At 72.5% G+C, this 16,850-nt stretch overlaps 1 protein-coding gene across 2 annotated transcripts; it reads left to right on the top strand.

Moving 5' to 3' along the window:
• Window positions 1-16,564, top strand: KMT5C (lysine methyltransferase 5C). 2 transcript variants are annotated; one of them, XM_089770088.1, is made up of 10 exons: window positions 1-156; window positions 6,190-6,324; window positions 8,005-8,170; window positions 8,323-8,432; window positions 8,781-8,944; window positions 11,384-11,403; window positions 11,636-11,772; window positions 13,498-13,685; window positions 13,769-14,668; window positions 14,711-16,564. In XM_089770088.1, the coding sequence occupies exons 2-10, from the start codon at window positions 6,215-6,217 to the stop codon at window positions 15,151-15,153; spliced, it is 2,238 nt and encodes a 745-aa protein (XP_089626214.1). In that variant the 5' UTR covers window positions 1-156; window positions 6,190-6,214; the 3' UTR covers window positions 15,154-16,564. The 2 variants fall into 2 exon arrangements, with proteins under 2 accessions (XP_089626214.1, XP_075773707.2); XM_075917592.2 differs by having other exon boundaries at window positions 13,769-16,564.
• Window positions 16,565-16,850: the final 286 nt, after the last annotated feature.

Here is a 16,850-nt window from a genome sequence, read left to right as displayed (position 1 = left end):
CGGGGCGAGCAGCGATAGGCAGCCGGGCTGGCCCAATAGGAAGCGGCGCGGCCGGGATAGGGCCCAATGGGCCCCGTGGGGGGCGGGGCGAAGGCCGCGAGGGCTCCGCGACGGGCGGGGGAGGGGGACACACAGAAGCGGCGGCGGCTGGGGCAGGTGAGGCGCGAGCGGGCGCGGCGCGCGCGGAGCGGGGCGGGGCCTCCCCAACGGTCGCTCGCGTAGCCCCGCCCTCGTCATGCCCCCCCCATGGTGCCAGCCCCTCCCCCACCCCCTGACCCCCCCAGACCCCCCCATGTTGTCGGCCCCTCCCCCACCCCCCTGAGCGCCCCCCTTATTGGTGCCCGCCCCTCCCCCACACCCTGAGCCCCCTCCCCCACCCCAGAGCCCCCCGTGGTGTCAGCCCCTCCCCCACCCCCTGAACCCCCCCGACACCCCATGGTGTCAGCCCCTCCCCCACCCCCTGAACCCCCAGACCCCCCCATGTTGTCGGCCCCTCCCCCACCCCCCTGAGCGCCCCCCTTATTGGTGCCCGCCCCTCCCCCACCCCAGAGCCCCCCGTGGTGTCAGCCCCTCCCCCACCCCCTGAACCCCCCGACACCCCATGGTGTCAGCCCCTCCCCCACCCCCTGAACCCCCCTGACCCCCCCATGTGTCAGCCCCTCCCCCACCCCCTGAACCCCCCTGACCCCCATGGTGTCAGCCCCTCCCCCACCCCCTGAACCCCCCCGACACCCCATGGTGTCAGCCCCTCCCCCACCCTGAACCCCCCTGACCCCCCCATGGTGTCAGCCCCTCCCCCACCCCCTGAACCCCCCCCCGACACCCATGGTGTCAGCCCCTCCCCACACCTAAGCCCCCCTCCGTGGTGCCAGCCCCTCCCCCACCCCAGACCTCCCCCCCCCCCGTGGTACCAGCCCCTCCCCCATCCCCTGAGCCCCCTCCCCCCCCCCCCGTGGTGCCAGCTCCTCCCCCACCCTCAGAGCACAACCTATGGTGTCAGTCCCTCCTCCACCCCCCCCAGTGCCAGCCCCTCCCCCCTGACCCCCAGTCCTCCCTGTGGTGCCAGCTCCTTCTCCCCCCTCCCTTGGTGACAGCCCCTCCCCCAATCCTCCCTGAGGTGCCCTGGCTTCCCCAGGTTCTCCCGGGTGCCCTCCATCCTCTTCGCCCCACGTGGTGCTGCCCCCCCCCCCCCCCCATGCCGGGCTCTTCACAGAGGTGCAGCGGGTGCCTGGTCCCTGGCCCCAAGGAGCAGAGGCCCAGATGCCCAACCTGCCCCCCAGCTGCCTGTGTGTGTGGACGCTCACATCCCTGCACACGCCCTTCCCCGCAGCCCCATGGGCAAAGCCGCTGCTGACAACTTGCCCGGCTGAATGTGGGGAGCCCTCCCCAGCGGGCGCCTGAAATTGGCGGCTTTTCCCGGTGTCCCCACAAGGGGGCCCCCGTCTGGGGGGGGTGGCGAATCGAGGCAGAACAGGGTGAATTTCGTGGCCTCATGTCTTGCCGTGAAGCTCAGCTGAGGACTCGTTTCACGCTGGGTTCGGGCAGCGTCTGGTCTGGCACGGCCGGGGTCACAAAGGCTGGGTCAGGGGCGATTGGTAATTGGCTGTGAGCTGGCCCTCCCTGGACCGCTTCTGGGCGCTGGGCTCCGCTCAGGGGCTGCCCCGTTGTGCTAGGGGCTGGCCGAGCGAACAGCTCGCTCCTTGTCAGGACACCTGGGTTCTCGTCCGCTGATCATCTGGATGTCCAGCCAAGCAAGGCCCCTCTGTGCCTCGGTTTCCCTGAGTCCCTCTGTGGCTCCTGGGCTTCCAGGAGGAGGGAGTTCGAGCGGCCCGGCCGAGCTCTGTCCTGGGGGTCTGTGCAGATACTACTGCAGTGGGTGCGCCCAACCAGTTTCTAATACACAAAGCGCTGTGGGGAAGGGAGGGCTGGCTGGGGGTGTATGAGAGGAGGGGACAGGGATGTGTGGGCCCCTCTGCTGATGCTACAGCTTGGGCAGTCCTCATCCCAGCTGGAGTGGGGGTGACTCATGCGCTGCGATTGGATTCACACATGGGGCGGGGGGGGGGGGGAATGGCTTTTGGTGGCTGGATGGCTGCTGGCCCCCTGCCCCATTCCCCGCCCCCCTGAGCCAGGCAGGCCCTGCCCTGCTTCTGTTCCCCTCAAATTTCCCCCAGCCAGGGTCAGCAGCTGCTCTCCGCTCAGTCTGGCAGTTGTTGCTATGGGGCAGGTGGGGGGGGAAGCCTCCCAAATAGGAAATCCCTCCCCTCCTTGTCAGACAGCCGCGAGTCCTGGCTCCCAACCCCCACTAGGCCTCACTCCCCTCTCACAAGCAGGAGAGAACCCAGGAGTCCTGGCCCCAAGGCCCCTCGGGTGATTAGCGGTGGAGCTGCAGTGGCTCAGGGGCTCCCCCCCCCTCCCAGATGTTTTCAGTGTTCCTGCGGGGTGGGCCAGGCTGGCTGCAGGGAGGCTGAGTGGCTCGAAAGAGCCCAGGGCACAGTGCAGGGAGATGACCTCAGACAGGGATTGGAAGCTAACAGGAGGGTGGGGCTCGGACTCCGGGGTCCTCTCTCTGGGGGGTGCGGGGCCGAGAGCTCCGACTCCGGGGTCCTCTCTCTGGAGGGTGCGGGGCCGAGAGCTCCGACTCCGGGGTCCTCTCTCTGGGGGGTGCGGGGCCGAGAGCTCCGACTCCGGGGTCCTCTCTCTGGGGGGTGCGGGGCCGAGAGCTCCGACTCCGGGGTCCTCTCTCTGGGGGGTGCGGGGCCGAGAGCTCCGACTCCGGGGTCCTCTCTCTGGGGGGTGCGGGGCCGAGAGCTCCGACTCCGGGGTCCTCTCTCTGGGGGGTGCGGGGCCGAGAGCTCCGACTCCGGGGTCCTCTCTCTGGGGGGTGCGGGGCAGAGAGCTCCGACTCCGGGGTCCTCTCTCTGGGGGGTGCGGGGCCAAGAGCTCCGATTCCGGGGTCCTCTCTCTGGGGAGTGCGGGGGGCTGAGAGCTCCGTCTCCGGGGTCCTCTCTCTGGAGGGTGTGGGGGGCTGAGAGCTCCGACTCCGGGGTCCTCTCTCTGCGGGGTGCGGGGACTGAGAGCTCCGACTCCGGGGTCCTCTCTCTGGGGGGTGCGGGGCCGAGAGCTCCGACTCCGGGGTCCTCTCTCTGGGGGGTGCGGGGCCGAGAGCTCCGATTCCGGGGTCCTCTCTCTGGGGGGTGCGGGGGGCCGAGAGCTCCGACTCCGGGGTCCTCTCTCTGGGGGGTGCGGGGCCGAGAGCTCCGACTCCGGGGTCCTCTCTCTGCGGGGTGCGGGGACTGAGAGCTCCGACTCCGGGGTCCTCTCTCTGGGGGGTGCGGGGCCGAGAGCTCCGACTCCGGGGTCCTCTCTCTGGGGGGTGCGGGGCCGAGAGCTCCGACTCCGGGGTCCTCTCTCTGGGGGGTGCGGGGGGCCGAGAGCTCCGACTCCGGGGTCCTCTCTCTGGGGGGTGCGGGGCCGAGAGCTCCGACTCTGGGGTCCTCTCTCTGGGGGGTGCGGGGGCTGAGAGCTCCGACTCCGGGGTCCTCTCTGGGGGGTGCGGGGCCGAGAGCTCCGACTCTGGGGTCCTCTCTCTGGGGGGTGCGGGGGGCCGAGAGCTCCGACTCTGGGGTCCTCTCTCTGGGGGGTGCGGGGCCGAGAGCTCCGACTCTGGGGTCCTCTCTCTGGGGGGTGCGGGGACTGAGAGCTCCGACTCCGGGGTCCTCTCTCTGGGGGGTGCGGGGCCGAGAGCTCCGACTCCGGGGTCCTCTCTCTGGGGGGTGCGGGGCCGAGAGCTCCGACTCTGGGGTCCTCTCTCTGGGGGGTGCGGGGGGCCGAGAGCTCCGACTCTGGGGTCCTCTCTCTGGGGGGTGCGGGGCCGAGAGCTCCGACTCTGGGGTCCTCTCTCTGGGGGGTGCGGGGACTGAGAGCTCCGACTCCGGGGTCCTCTCTCTGGGGGGTGCGGGGACTGAGAGCTCCGACTCCGGGGTCCTCTCTCTGCGGGGTGCGGGGACTGAGAGCTCCGACTCCGGGGTCCTCTCTCTGGGGGGTGCGGGGACTGAGAGCTCCGACTCCGGGGTCCTCTCTCTGCGGGGTGCGGGGACTGAGAGCTCCGACTCCGGGGTCCTCTCTCTGGGGGGTGCGGGGCCGAGAGCTCCGACTCCGGGGTCCTCTCTCTGGGGGGTGCGGGGCCGAGAGCTCCGACTCTGGGGTCCTCTCTCTGGGGGGTGCGGGGACTGAGAGCTCCGACTCCGGGGTCCTCTCTCTGGGGGGTGCGGGGACTGAGAGCTCCGACTCCGGGGTCCTCTCTCTGGGGGGTGCGGGGCCGAGAGCTCCGACTCCGGGGTCCTCTCTCTGGGGGGTGCGGGGACTGAGAGCTCCGACTCCGGGGTCCTCTCTCTGGGGGGTGCGGGGCTGAGAGCTCCGACTCCGGGGTCCTCTCTCTGGGGGGTGCGGGGCCGAGAGCTCCGACTCCGGGGTCCTCTCTCTGGGGGGTGCGGGGGGCCGAGAGCTCCGACTCCGGGGTCCTCTCTCTGGGGGGTGCGGGGCTGAGAGCTCCGACTCCGGGGTCCTCTCTCTGGGGGGTGCGGGGGCGAGAGCTCCGACTCCGGGGTCCTCTCTCTGGGGGGTGCGGGGCTGAGAGCTCCGACTCCGGGGTCCTCTCTCTGGGGGGTGCGGGGCTGAGAGCTCCGACTCCGGGGTCCTCTCTCTGGGGGGTGCGGGGCTGAGAGCTCCGACTCCGGGGTCCTCTCTCTGGGGGGTGTGCGGGGCTGAGAGCTCCGACTCCGGGGTCCTCTCTCTGGGGGGTGCGGGGGCGAGAGCTCCGACTCCGGGGTCCTCTCTCTGGGGGGTGCGGGGCTGAGAGCTCCGTCTCCGGGGTCCTCTCTCTGGGGGGTGCGGGGCTGAGAGCTCCGACTCCGGGGTCCTCTCTCTGGAGGGTGCGGGGCCGAGAGCTCCGACTCCGGGGTCCTCTCTCTGGGGGGTGCGGGGCCGAGAGCTCCGACTCCGGGGTCCTCTCTCTGGGGGGTGCGGGGCCGAGAGCTCCGACTCCGGGGTCCTCTCTCTGGGGGGTGCGGGGCTGAGAGCTCCGACTCCGGGGTCCTCTCTCTGGGGGGTGCGGGGCCGAGAGCTCCGACTCCGGGGTCCTCTCTCTGGGGGGTGCGGGGCCGAGAGCTCCGACTCCGGGGTCCTCTCTCTGGCGGGTGCGGGGCCGAGAGCTCCGACTCCGGGGTCCTCTCTCTGGGGGGTGCGGGGCCGAGAGCTCCGACTCCGGGGTCCTCTCTCTGGCGGGTGCGGGGCCGAGAGCTCCGACTCCGGGGTCCTCTCTCTGGCGGGTGCGGGGCCGAGAGCTCCGACTCCGGGGTCCTCTCTCTGGAGGGTGCGGGGCCGAGAGCTCCGACTCCGGGGTCCTCTCTCTGGGGGGTGCGGGGCCGAGAGCTCCGACTCCGGGGTCCTCTCTCTGGCGGGTGCGGGGCCGAGAGCTCCGACTCCGGGGTCCTCTCTCTGGGGGGTGCGGGGCCGAGAGCTCCGACTCCGGGGTCCTCTCTCTGGGGGGTGCGGGGCCGAGAGCTCCGATTCCGGGGTCCTCTCTCTGGGGGGTGCGGGGACTGAGAACTCCAACTCCGGGGTCCTCTCTCTGACTCTGGGAGGGGGGCGGTTGGTGATTAGAGGGGAGGGGCTGAGGGCTCAGACTCCGGGGTCCTGTCTCTGGCTGAGGAGGGAGCCTCAGAGCTCCGATTCCTGGGTCCTCTCTAGAAGTGGGGGGGAGTCTCCAGGAACCAGCTGTTGCGGGAGGCCCATGAGGGGTTCCCGCCGGTGCTGTTGTTTTCTCTCTGTTCTTTGTCCCTGTCACTTGCTGCAGGGAAGCCCCCAGGGCTGGGGGGCGGAGGAGGGGCAAGCCTGCCCCTAGCTGTGGGCAGCAGGTGAGGGCGTGTTTTCCAGTCGGGGTCCCCGGCTGCGCAGTCCTGGGCGCTGGGGCTGTGGGATGGAATGGGGGCTGGGCTGCAGGGCGCACAGTGGGGGAGGAGTCCCCTTGGCACACGCTGGAGGGGCTGTGTCCCGGCCCCAGATGCCCCCTCTGCCGGCATGTGGTGGGGCAGAGATGCCGGGGACACCCAGGAGCTGCAGGATCCCCCCCGAGTGGAGCTCCAGGGCGCCCCTGTCTGGCTTTCTGACACCCCTCCCCCGCCGCAGGCAGCAGCATGCGTCTGGTCGGACCATGGGGTCCACGCGGGTGACGGCCAAGGAGCTGTGTGAGAATGACGACCTGGCCACCAGCCTGGTGCTCGACTCCTACCTGGGCTTCAAGACCCACAAGATGAACGTCAGGTCAGGGCGTGGCTGGCCGGGGGACAGGGGCTGTGGGGCGGGAGTGAGGGGCACCGGGAGGGGCTGCGGGGCAAGAGTGAGGGGCACGGGCTGGGCTGGGCTGGGCTGGCAGGGGCTGTGTCAGGAGTGAGGGGCACTGGCAGGGCTGGGCTGGCAGGGGCTGTGTCAGGAGTGAGGGGCACCGGCAGGGCTGGGCTGGGCTGGCAGGGGCTGCGTCAGGAGTGAGGGGCACTGGCAGGGCTGGGCTGGCAGGGGCTGTGTCAGGAGTGAGGGGCACCGGCAGGGCTGGGCTGGCAGGGGCTGTGTCAGGAGTGAGGGGCACTGGCAGGGCTGGGCTGGCAGGGGCTGTGTCAGGAGTGAGGGGCACCGGCAGGGCTGGGCTGGCAGGGGCTGTGTCAGGAGTGAGGGGCACTGGCAGGGCTGGGCTGGCAGGGGCTGTGTCAGGAGTGAGGGGCACTGGCAGGGCTGGGCTGGCAGGGGCTGTGTGTCAGGAGTGAGGGGCACCGGCAGGGCTGGGCTGGGCAGGCAGGGGCTGTGTCAGGAGTGAGGGGCACGGGCTGGGCTGGGCTGGGCTGGCAGGGGCTGTGTGTCAGGAGTGAGGGGCACCGGCAGGGCTGGGCTGGGCAGGCAGGGGCTGTGTCAGGAGTGAGGGGCACCAGCAGGGCTGGGCTGGGCTGGCAGGGGCTGTGTCAGGAGTGAGGGGCACCGGCAGGGCTGGGCTGGGCTGGCAGGGGCGGTGTGTCAGGAGTGAGGGGCACGGGCAGGGCTGGGCTGGGCTGGCAGGGGCTGTGTGTCAGGAGTGAGGGGCACTGGCAGGGCTGGGCTGGGCAGGCAGGGGCTGTGTCAGGAGTGAGGGGCACTGGCAGGGCTGGGCTGGGCTGGCAGGGGCTGTGTCAGGAGTGAGGGGCACCGGCAGGGCTGGGCTGGGCTGGGCAGGCAGGGGCTGTGTCAGGAGTGAGGGGCACCGGCAGGGCTGGGCTGGGCTGGCAGGGGCGGTGTGTCAGGAGTGAGGGGCACGGGCAGGGCTGGGCTGGGCTGGCAGGGGCTGTGTGTCAGGAGTGAGGGGCACTGGCAGGGCTGGGCTGGCAGGGGCTGTGTGTCAGGAGTGAGGGGCACTGGCAGGGCTGGGCTGGCAGGGGCTGTGTCAGGAGTGAGGGGCACGGGCTGGGCTGGGCTGGCAGGGGCTGTGTCAGGAGTGAGGGGCACGGGCTGGGCTGGGCTGGCAGGGGCTGTGTCAGGAGTGAGGGGCACCGGCAGGGCTGGGCTGACAGGGGCTGTGTCAGGAGTGAGGGGCACCGGCAGGGCTGGGCTGGCAGGGGCTGTGTCAGGAGTGAGGGGCACCGGCAGGGCTGGGCTGACAGGGGCTGTGTCAGGAGTGAGGGGCACCGGCAGGGCTGGGCTGACAGGGGCTGTGTCAGGAGTGAGGGGCACCGGCAGGGCTGGGCTGGCAGGGGCTGTGTCAGGAGTGAGGGGCACCGGCAGGGCTGGGCTGACAGGGGCTGCAGGGCAGAAGTGAGGGGCACTGGCAGGGCTGGGCTGGCAGGGGCTGTGTCAGGAGTGAGGGGCACCGGCAGGGCTGGGCTGACAGGGGCTGCAGGGCAGAAGTGAGGGGCTCCGGCAGGGCTGGGGGAGCCCAGGGCTGGGGTGGCAGGGGTGTGATGAGGACTCTCTGCCCCCCAGCCCGCTCCCCGCCATCAGGAGGCAGCACCACCTGCGCGAGGCGGTGGAGGGGTTCCGCCGGCGCCGGGACCTGGAGGCCGCGTACCGGGCCCTCATGCTGGGCGAATGGGCCGGCCCCTACTTCAAGAGCCGTAGCCGCCAGCAGGAGACAGCGCTCAAAACTCACGTGAGTCCTGGGGCCTGGCCTGGCGAGGGGCAGGGCAAGGGGTCCAGTGGGTGGAGCAGGGAAGGGCGGGGTGGGGCTGGGCTGGGCTGGGCTGGGCGCTAGGACTCCTGGGTTCTCAGCCTGGGTCACGGTCCCTCTCGTGTTCTCCCCAGATATTCCGCTACCTCCGCATCTTCCTCCCTGAGAGCGGCTTCGCCATCCTGCCCTGCAGCCGCTACTCCCTGGAGACCAACGGGGCCCAGGTGGTGTCCACAAAGTCATGGTAGGAGGCTCTCGACTCCCTGCACCCCATGGGCAAAGGGCTCCCTTACGCCTGTCCCGCCCCAGAGCAGCTGGCTCCCACACTGGGCAAGGGGTCCCCCTACGCCTGCCCACCCCCCAAAATGACTGGGTCCCATGCTAGAAGGGGTCCCCCTATGCCTGCCCATCCCCCAGAGTGGCTGGGTCCCGTGCCAGAAGGGGTCCTCCTATGCCACTCCCCCCCCACCTGCCCCGAATGGCTGGGTCCCGTGCCAGGCGAGGGGTCTCTGTGTATCCAGCCTCCCCACCCACCCCCAGTGCCCGATGGGGGGCTGTGCAGCAGGCCCTTACCTGCCCCCCAATGCCGCAGGAGGAAGAACGACAAGCTGGAGCTGCTGGTGGGCTGCATTGCGGAGCTGACGGAGCCAGACGAGAGCCTGCTGCGGGCCGGGGAGAACGACTTCAGCATCATGTACTCCACGCGCAAGCAGTGCGCCCAGCTCTGGCTCGGCCCCGCCGCCTTCATCAACCACGGTGCGGGCAGCTGCTCCCGCCCTGCCGCCCCTCCTGCCCACCTCGCCGGGCCCCTCGCCAGAGCCCCCGCCCCTCCCGCCCACCTCGCCGGGCCCCTCGCCAGAGCCCCCGCCCCTCCCGCCCACCTCGCCGGGCCCCTCGCCAGAGCCCCCGCCCCTCCCGCCCACCTCGCCGGGCCCCTCGCCAGAGCCCCCGCCCCTCCCGCCCACCTCGCCGGGCCCCTCGCCAGAGCCCCCGCCCCTCCCGCCCACCTCGCCGGGCCCCTCGCCAGAGCCCCCGCCCCTCCCGCCCACCTCGCCGGGCCCCTCGCCAGAGCCCCCGCCCCTCCCGCCCACCTCGCCGGGCCCCTCGCCAGAGCCCCCGCCCCTCCCGCCCACCTCGCCGGGCCCCTCGCCAGAGCCCCCGCCCCTCCCGCCCACCTCGCCGGGCCCCTCGCCAGAGCCCCCGCCCCTCCCGCCCACCTCGCCGGGCCCCTCGCCAGAGCCCCCGCCCCTCCCGCCCACCTCGCCGGGCCCCTCGCCAGAGCCCCCGCCCCTCCCGCCCACCTCGCCGGGCCCCTCGCCAGAGCCCCCGCCCCTCCCGCCCACCTCGCCGGGCCCCTCGCCAGAGCCCCCGCCCCTCCCGCCCACCTCGCCGGGCCCCTCGCCAGAGCCCCCGCCCCTCCCGCCCACCTCGCCGGGCCCCTCGCCAGAGCCCCCGCCCCTCCCGCCCACCTCGCCGGGCCCCTCGCCAGAGCCCCCGCCCCTCCCGCCGGGCCCCTCGCCAGAGCCCCCGCCCCTCCCGCCCACCTCGCCGGGCCCCTCGCCAGAGCCCCCGCCCCTCCCGCCCACCTCGCCGGGCCCCTCGCCAGAGCCCCCGCCCCTCCCGCCGGGCCCCTCGCCAGAGCCCCCGCCCCTCCCCGCCGGGCCCCTCGCCAGAGCCCCCGCCCCTCCCGCCCACCTCGCCGGGCCCCTCGCCAGAGCCCCCGCCCCTCCCGCCCACCTCGCCGGGCCCCTCGCCAGAGCCCCCGCCCCTCCCGCCCACCTCGCCGGGCCCCTCGCCAGAGCCCCCGCCCCTCCCGCCCACCTCGCCGGGCCCCTCGCCAGAGCCCCCGCCCCTCCCGCCCACCTCGCCGGGCCCCTCGCCAGAGCCCCCGCCCCTCCCGCCCACCTCGCCGGGCCCCTCGCCAGAGCCCCCGCCCCTCCCGCCGGGCCCCTCGCCAGAGCCCCCGCCCCTCCCGCCCACCTCGCCGGGCCCCTCGCCAGAGCCCCCGCCCCTCCCGCCCACCTCGCCGGGCCCCTCGCCAGAGCCCCCGCCCCTCCCGCCGGGCCCCTCGCCAGAGCCCCCGCCCCTCCCGCCGGGCCCCTCGCCAGAGCCCCCGCCCCTCCCGCCCACCTCGCCGGGCCCCTCGCCAGAGCCCCCGCCCCTCCCGCCCACCTCGCCGGGCCCCTCGCCAGAGCCCCCGCCCCTCCCGCCCACCTCGCCGGGCCCCTCGCCAGAGCCCCCGCCCCTCCCGCCCACCTCGCCGGGCCCCTCGCCAGAGCCCCCGCCCCTCCCGCCCACCTCGCCGGGCCCCTCGCCAGAGCCCCCGCCCCTCCCGCCCACCTCGCCGGGCCCCTCGCCAGAGCCCCCGCCACTCCCGCCTGCCCTGCTGGGCCCCCTGCCGGGCTCCCCACCACTCCCGCCCGCCCCGCTGGGCCCCCCGCTAGCCTCCCCACCCACCCACCCTGCCGGGCCCCCCGCTGCCTCCCCGCCCCTTCCGCCCGCCCTGCCGGGCCCCTCGCTGGACCCCCCTCCACTCCCGCCCGCCCTGCCATGTCCCCCGCCCCTCCCGCCGTGCAGGGCCTCCCGCCACTCCCACCCACCCTGCCAGGCCCCCCGCCGGACCCCCCGTCACTCCCGCCCCCACTGCTTCCACCCACCCGCCCTGCTGGGCCCCTGCTACTCCTCCTACCTGCCCTGCCAGGCCCCTGCCGGGCCTCCCACCCACCTTGCCAGATCCCCACTCTTGCCGCTCTGCCAGGCACCTGCTGCCTCCACCCGCCCACCCCGCCAAGCCCCTTTCCTGCCCTGCCGGTGCCCCTCAATCCTGACCTGCAGCCCCACCCTGGGCTCCCCCAGCTCTGCCCCATCCTCCTGTGGCCCCTCCCTCCCAGCCTCTTTGGGATCTCTCAGACCTGTAGGGGGCCTCTCAGTGGTGCCCCCCGCACTGGGGGGGGTCATTCAGCACCAGCTCTGCCCCTGGCACGGCTGATCCTCTCCAGCCCGTAGGTATTGGCAGGGCTGGGCGGGGGGGAGGCTTTGTCCCACCCTGGTCCCCGTGGCGGCAGCCTGTGGTCACTCACCTGGGGCGGCAGGGCTGGGGACGTGCTGTGAGCCGGGGGGAGTGGCAGGCGCCTGACCCTGTCTTCTGCCTTCTCTCCACTCCCGCTGCTCCTGGACTGCCGGGGGACCCACCAGACTGCAGGCCCAACTGCAAGGTAGGGATCACAGGGGGCCAGCCTGGCTCCTGCAGGGGAGCAGGGCGGGGGGCCGGGTGGCTGAGGCGGAGCCAGGACGTGGGACCCCGGGGAAGGGAGGGGCAAGAAGTTGCCCCCGTTGGTAAGTTGGGGCGGAGGGTGAACGAGCCTTTGCCCAGGGCTGGGAGATCCCTGCTGGGGGGTGCAGCTGTCGGGGGTTATGGCCCCCCCGCTGACGCCTCGGTCCCGCCAGTTCGTCCCGACGGAGGGGAACACGGCCTGCGTCAAGGTGCTCAGGGACATCGAGCCGGACGACGAGATCACCTGCTTCTACGGCGACGGCTTCTTTGGGGAGAACAACGAGCTGTGCGAGTGCCGCACCTGCGAGAGGTGGAGCGGGGGGCCAGGCCGCCTGGCTCGGGAGGGGAGCGGGGGCTAGTGGGTAGAGCAGTGTGGTCAGGAGCCAGGACGCCTGGGGAGGGGAGCGGGGGCTAGTGGGTAGAGCAGTGTGGTCAGGAGCCAGGACGCCTGGGGAAGGGAGCGGGGGCTAGTGGGTAGAGCAGTGTGGTCGGGAGCCAGGACGCCTGGGGAGGGGAGCAGGGGCTAATGGGTAGAGCAGTGTGGTCGGGAGCCAGGACGCCTGGGGAGGGGAGCAGGGGCTAATGGGTAGAGCAGTGTGGTCGGGAGCCAGGACGCCTGGGGAAGGGAGCGGGGGCTAGTGGGTGGAGCAGTGTGGTCGGGAGCCAGGACGCCTGGGGAAGGGAGCGGGGGCTAGTGGGTGGAGCAGTGTGGTCAGGAGCCAGGACGCCTGGGGAAGGGAGCGGGGGCTAGTGGGTGGAGCAGTGTGGTCGGGAGCCAGGACGCCTGGGGAGGGAAGCGGGGGCTAGTGGGTAGAGCAGTGTGGTCGGGAGCCAGGACGCCTGGGGAGGGGAGCGGGGGCTAGTGGGTAGAGCAGTGTGGTCGGGAGCCAGGACGCCTGGGGAGGGGAGCGGGGGCTAATGGGTAGAGCAGTGTGGTCGGGAGCCAGGACGCCTGGGGAGGGGAGCAGGGGCTAATGGGTAGAGCAGTGTGGTCGGGAGCCAGGACGCCTGGGGAGGGAAGCGGGGGCTAGTGGGTAGAGCAGTGTGGTCGGGAGCCAGGACGCCTGGGGAGGGGAGCGGGGGCTAGTGGGTGGAGCAGTGTGGTCGGGAGCCAGGACGCCTGAGGAGGGGAGCAGGGGCTAGTGAGTGGAGCAGTGTGGTCGGGAGCCAGGACGCCTGGGGAGGGGAGCGGGGGCTAGTGGGTAGAGCAGTGTGGTCGGGAGCCAGGACGCTTGGGGAGGGGAGCAGGGGCTAGTGGGTGGAGCAGTGTGGTCGGGAGCCAGGACGCCTGGGGAGGGGAGCAGGGGCTAGTGGGTAGAGCAGTGTGGTCGGGAGCCAGGACGCCTGGGGAGGGGAGCAGGGGCTAGTGGGTAGAGCAGTGTGGTCGGGAGCCAGGACGCCTGGGGAGGGGAGCGGGGGCTAGTGGGTAGAGCAGTGTGGTCAGGAGCCAGGATGCCTGGGGAGGGGAGCGGGGGCTAGTGGGTGGAGCAGTGTGGTCGGGAGCCAGGACGCCTGGGGAGGGGAGCGGGGGCTAGTGGGTGGAGCAGTGTGGTCGGGAGCCAGGACGCCTGAGGAGGGGAGCGGGGGCTAGTGGGTAGAGCAGTGTGGTCAGGAGCCAGGATGCCTGGGGAGGGGAGCGGGGGCTAGTGGGTGGAGCAGTGTGGTCGGGAGCCAGGACGCCTGGGGAGGGGAGCGGGGGCTAGTGGGTAGAGCAGTGTGGTCGGGAGCCAGGACGCCTGGGGAGGGGAGCGGGGGCTAGTGGGTGGAGCAGTGTGGTCGGGAGCCAGGACGCCTGAGGAGGGGAGCGGGGGCTAGTGGGTGGAGCAGTGTGGTCGGGAGCCAGGACGCCTGGGGAGGGGAGCAGGGGCTAGTGGGTGGAGCAGCGTGGTCGGGAGCCAGGACGCCTGGGGAGGGGAGCGGGGGCTAGTGGGTAGAGCAGTGTGGTCGGGAGCCAGGACGCCTGGGGAGGGGAGCAGGGGCTAGTGGGTGGAGCAGCAGGGCCGGGAGCCAGGACTTAAGGCCTCTGTTTGCGCAGGAAGGGGGAAGGCGCCTTCCGCCTGCGGAAGAAGGACCCCTCGCAATCTACCTCAGCGCAGGAGAAGTACCGGCTGCGGGAGACGGACGGGCGGCTGCAGCGCTGGAAGGGGCGGGTCTCCAAACAGACGCAGCAGCCGGGCGCGCGGCGCCGGCGGAAGGCCCGGCGCAGGAGGGAGCGTGCCCGCGGTAGGCGCCCCGCCTGGGGGGTCGGCGGTGGCGCTGTCCCGGTGCCGGGGGTTTGCCTGACCTCTCCCTTTGTCCTCTTGCAGCTTCCCGGCTCGGAGCCCGGAGCCGCGGGCTGCCCTGGTCTCTGGTGGCGCTGAAGGACCTGCGGGTCGCCCTGCACGACTGTGTGGCCTGCCGGGGCGCGGGGCCAGCTGGCTGCCGGCTGCGGAAGCCCCTCTGGGTTTCCCTGCCGCGGTGGGAGCCCAGAGCCGGGCGGACGCCGGCCAGCGCCGAGGGCTCCGGCACCGTCCTCCGTCGCTCGCTGCGCAGACGCCGCCCGGCGCACTGGGACGACAGCTGCTGCACGGCCACCGGCCTGGCCGGCCCCCGCCTGGCCCCCCCCAGTCCCAGCTGCGCGCTGCGTCTGGGGCTGGGGGGCAGGCTGCCCCCAAGAGGACTGGCTGGGCAAGGCTCAGGGGCTGGGGGGCCACATGGGGTCCGCTGCCCCAGCCGAGGCCTGCGGGAGACCCTGCCCTCCATGAGGCTCTCGGGGGGAATTCTGGAGCTTCGGGCTGGCCTCACTGGGCCCCCTTGTGGAGCTCTGAAGCTCTGTGCTAGAGACATGCGGCTCCACACTGGGGATGCGGGGCCCTCTGGGGCAGCGCTGGGGGCCAGGGACATGGGACCCCCTGGGGTAGCGCTGGAGCCAGGTTCCAGGGACACGGGGCCTCCTGGGGTAGCGCTGGAGCCGGGTTCTGGGGACATGGGGCCCCCTGGGATAGCGCTGGAGCCGGGTTCTGGGGACATGGGGCCCCCTGGGATAGCGCTGGAGCCAGGTTCCAGGGACACGGGGCCCCCTGGGGCTGCGCTGGAGCCAGGTTGCAGGGACGCGGGACCCCCTGGGGCAGCGCTGGAGCCGGGGACTGGGGACTTGAGGCCCCCTGGGGCCATGCTGGAGCTGGGGGCCGGGAACGCAGGACCCCCTGGGGCAGCGCTGGAGCCAGGTTGCAGGGACGCGGGGCCCCCTGGGGCAGCGCTGGAGCCAGGGGCCAGGGACGCGGGGCCCCCTGGGGCTGCGCTGGAGCCAGGGGTTGGGGACGCAGGGCCCGCTGCTGGAGCTGTGAAGCACCGCGCCGGGGACACAGCTCCCCAACCCCTGACCCCCCCAGCTCCCCCGCCCCCGAGCCAGCTGCTCTGTCGGACCAGGAGTATGGCCCGGCAGCAAGCCAAGGCCACGCTCCCTGCCAGCCCCTGCTCCCACCCCCCGAACCGCCAGCAGCCGGCCAGCCAGCCCCCCCCGGGCAGAGACGACCCCAAGCTCTCCCTCTACGCCCACGTCCGCCTGGAGGCGGGGAGGCTCTGCCGGGCGGAGCAGGAGCCCAAACGGACGGTGACCTTCCACCCCTTCACCCCCCCCAAGCGCCTGCGGCTGGTGGTGAGCCACGGCTCCATCAACCTCGACATGGCCTCCAGCGAGGAGTCGGCCTGAGGCTCAGGGACCTCGCCTGGCTGCCGGCCCGTGGGCCGGGGCCCCAGCTCTCTGAGGTGCATGCCTGGGGCGGCGCTGGGCTCCCCCTCCCCTCGGGCTGGGGCCGGGGGTCATTATCCCTCTGACGAGTGCAGAGAACCAGCAGGGCTGGGGCCTGGCTCCTCAGCTGGGGCGGCAGGACCCCCTTGCCTGCAGGGGAGCCCTGTCCTGGGGGGCGGGCGGGCCCCGCTCTCGCCTGGGCGGTGCTTGCACAAGAGAGTGGAAGGGCCGACCTCCCCTCCCCCCCCCAGCTCTGCAGGCGTCTGGGGCCGGCGGCCGTCCCCTCCCTCTGGTGCTATTCGGGCTTTCCTCCCTTGCCCCCCCAGCCCCCGGAGGCACAGTCCAGCTGTGGCCCCGGGAGGGGGTGCTCAGGGACCCCCTGCCCCCGATCAAAGGGCCCCAGTGTTCTTACTGCTTGATGCTGTTCTCAGGGCTCACTGGGCCAAGGGCCCCTGGTGGATTTGGGGTTGGGGGGGCGAAGGGGCTAATTTCTCACAGAGTCCCGAGCTGGGGGTGTGTCCCCTGCCCTCCAGGTGGTGGCTGATCCCTGCCCGTGTCACTGGACCTCGGTACAGACGATGGATCGTGGGGCAGGAGCGAGCCCGGACTCCTGGGGGCTGCAGCCAGCTGCGGGAGGGGAGTGGGGGCTAGTGTTTGGGGGGGGGCAGGACTCCTGGGTTCTCTCCCCAGCTGCACCTTGGCTTGGGCCCAGTCATCACTTGTGTGCCTCGGTTTCCCCATCTGGAAAATGGGTTTCACACTTACCTACCTCACTGGGGAAGGGAGGAGGCAAAGCCATTGGCCAAGTATCCGGGCCATTCCCCTGGTCACCTGCAGTGCCCCCTTTCCCTGCCTCCCCCAGCTGGAGACCCCCAGAGCTTGGGCACTGCAAATGGGGGGGGCTCCCATTCTAGCTCAGCTGGCCTGAGACTCCCATGTGGTTTGTAACGACCCCCCCACCCCTCTGGGTCCAAGGCAGAGGGTCGCTGGCCCCAGGGCTCTTCTGGGGGGAGGCAAGGTGCTAATGCTATTAGAGCTCCCCCCAGGGGCCTGCACTGCATGAGGGGGTTGGGCTAGAAATGTGGGGGACATTTGCCCAGGCCAAACCCACAGCTGATCCCAGGGGGTGGGGGGTTGGATTGGTGCTAGGGGCCCGTGGGGTACGGTGGGGGTGGGAGACGCCCCATAGGGGAATGTGCCCAGCTCTGGGGAAGGGGGGTATATGAGGGGGTTCCCAGCCCCCCTTTGGAGCTGGGGCCTGTGGGGAGGAGCCGGGCAGCGCGCGTTTGGGGGGGGTGTAGGGAGTGGGGCAGAAAACCCACTTTTGAAAATGGACAAACAATGGTTGGAATAAAGATTTTGTAAAACATTGTACCTGTGTCTGCTCTGAGAGCAAGGGGGCTAGGAGCCAGGGCGCCGGGTTCTCCCACCTCTGGGGGGGGGCTTGGTGCCCATCCCCTGGCTGGGGCATGGGGGCGTCCCATGGATTGCTCTGGCTGCAGAAACTTGGGGGTTGCTTTTCCTCTTGCAGGAGATAGAGCTGAAATGCTCCCCCACCGCATCACACTGCCCGGCACACTGGGCTGGCAGGGGGTGCGGGTCGGGAGTTAGGGGCACCCCCAGGGCTGGGGAGGCAGGGGGTGCGGGTCGGGAGTTAG

This window comes from Pelodiscus sinensis, chromosome 18, assembly GCF_052426305.1.
Source record: "Pelodiscus sinensis isolate ZL-2025 chromosome 18, ASM5242630v1, whole genome shotgun sequence".
Lineage (NCBI taxonomy): Eukaryota > Metazoa > Chordata > Testudines > Trionychidae > Pelodiscus > Pelodiscus sinensis.
This window is presented reverse-complemented; position numbering and strand designations above follow the sequence as displayed.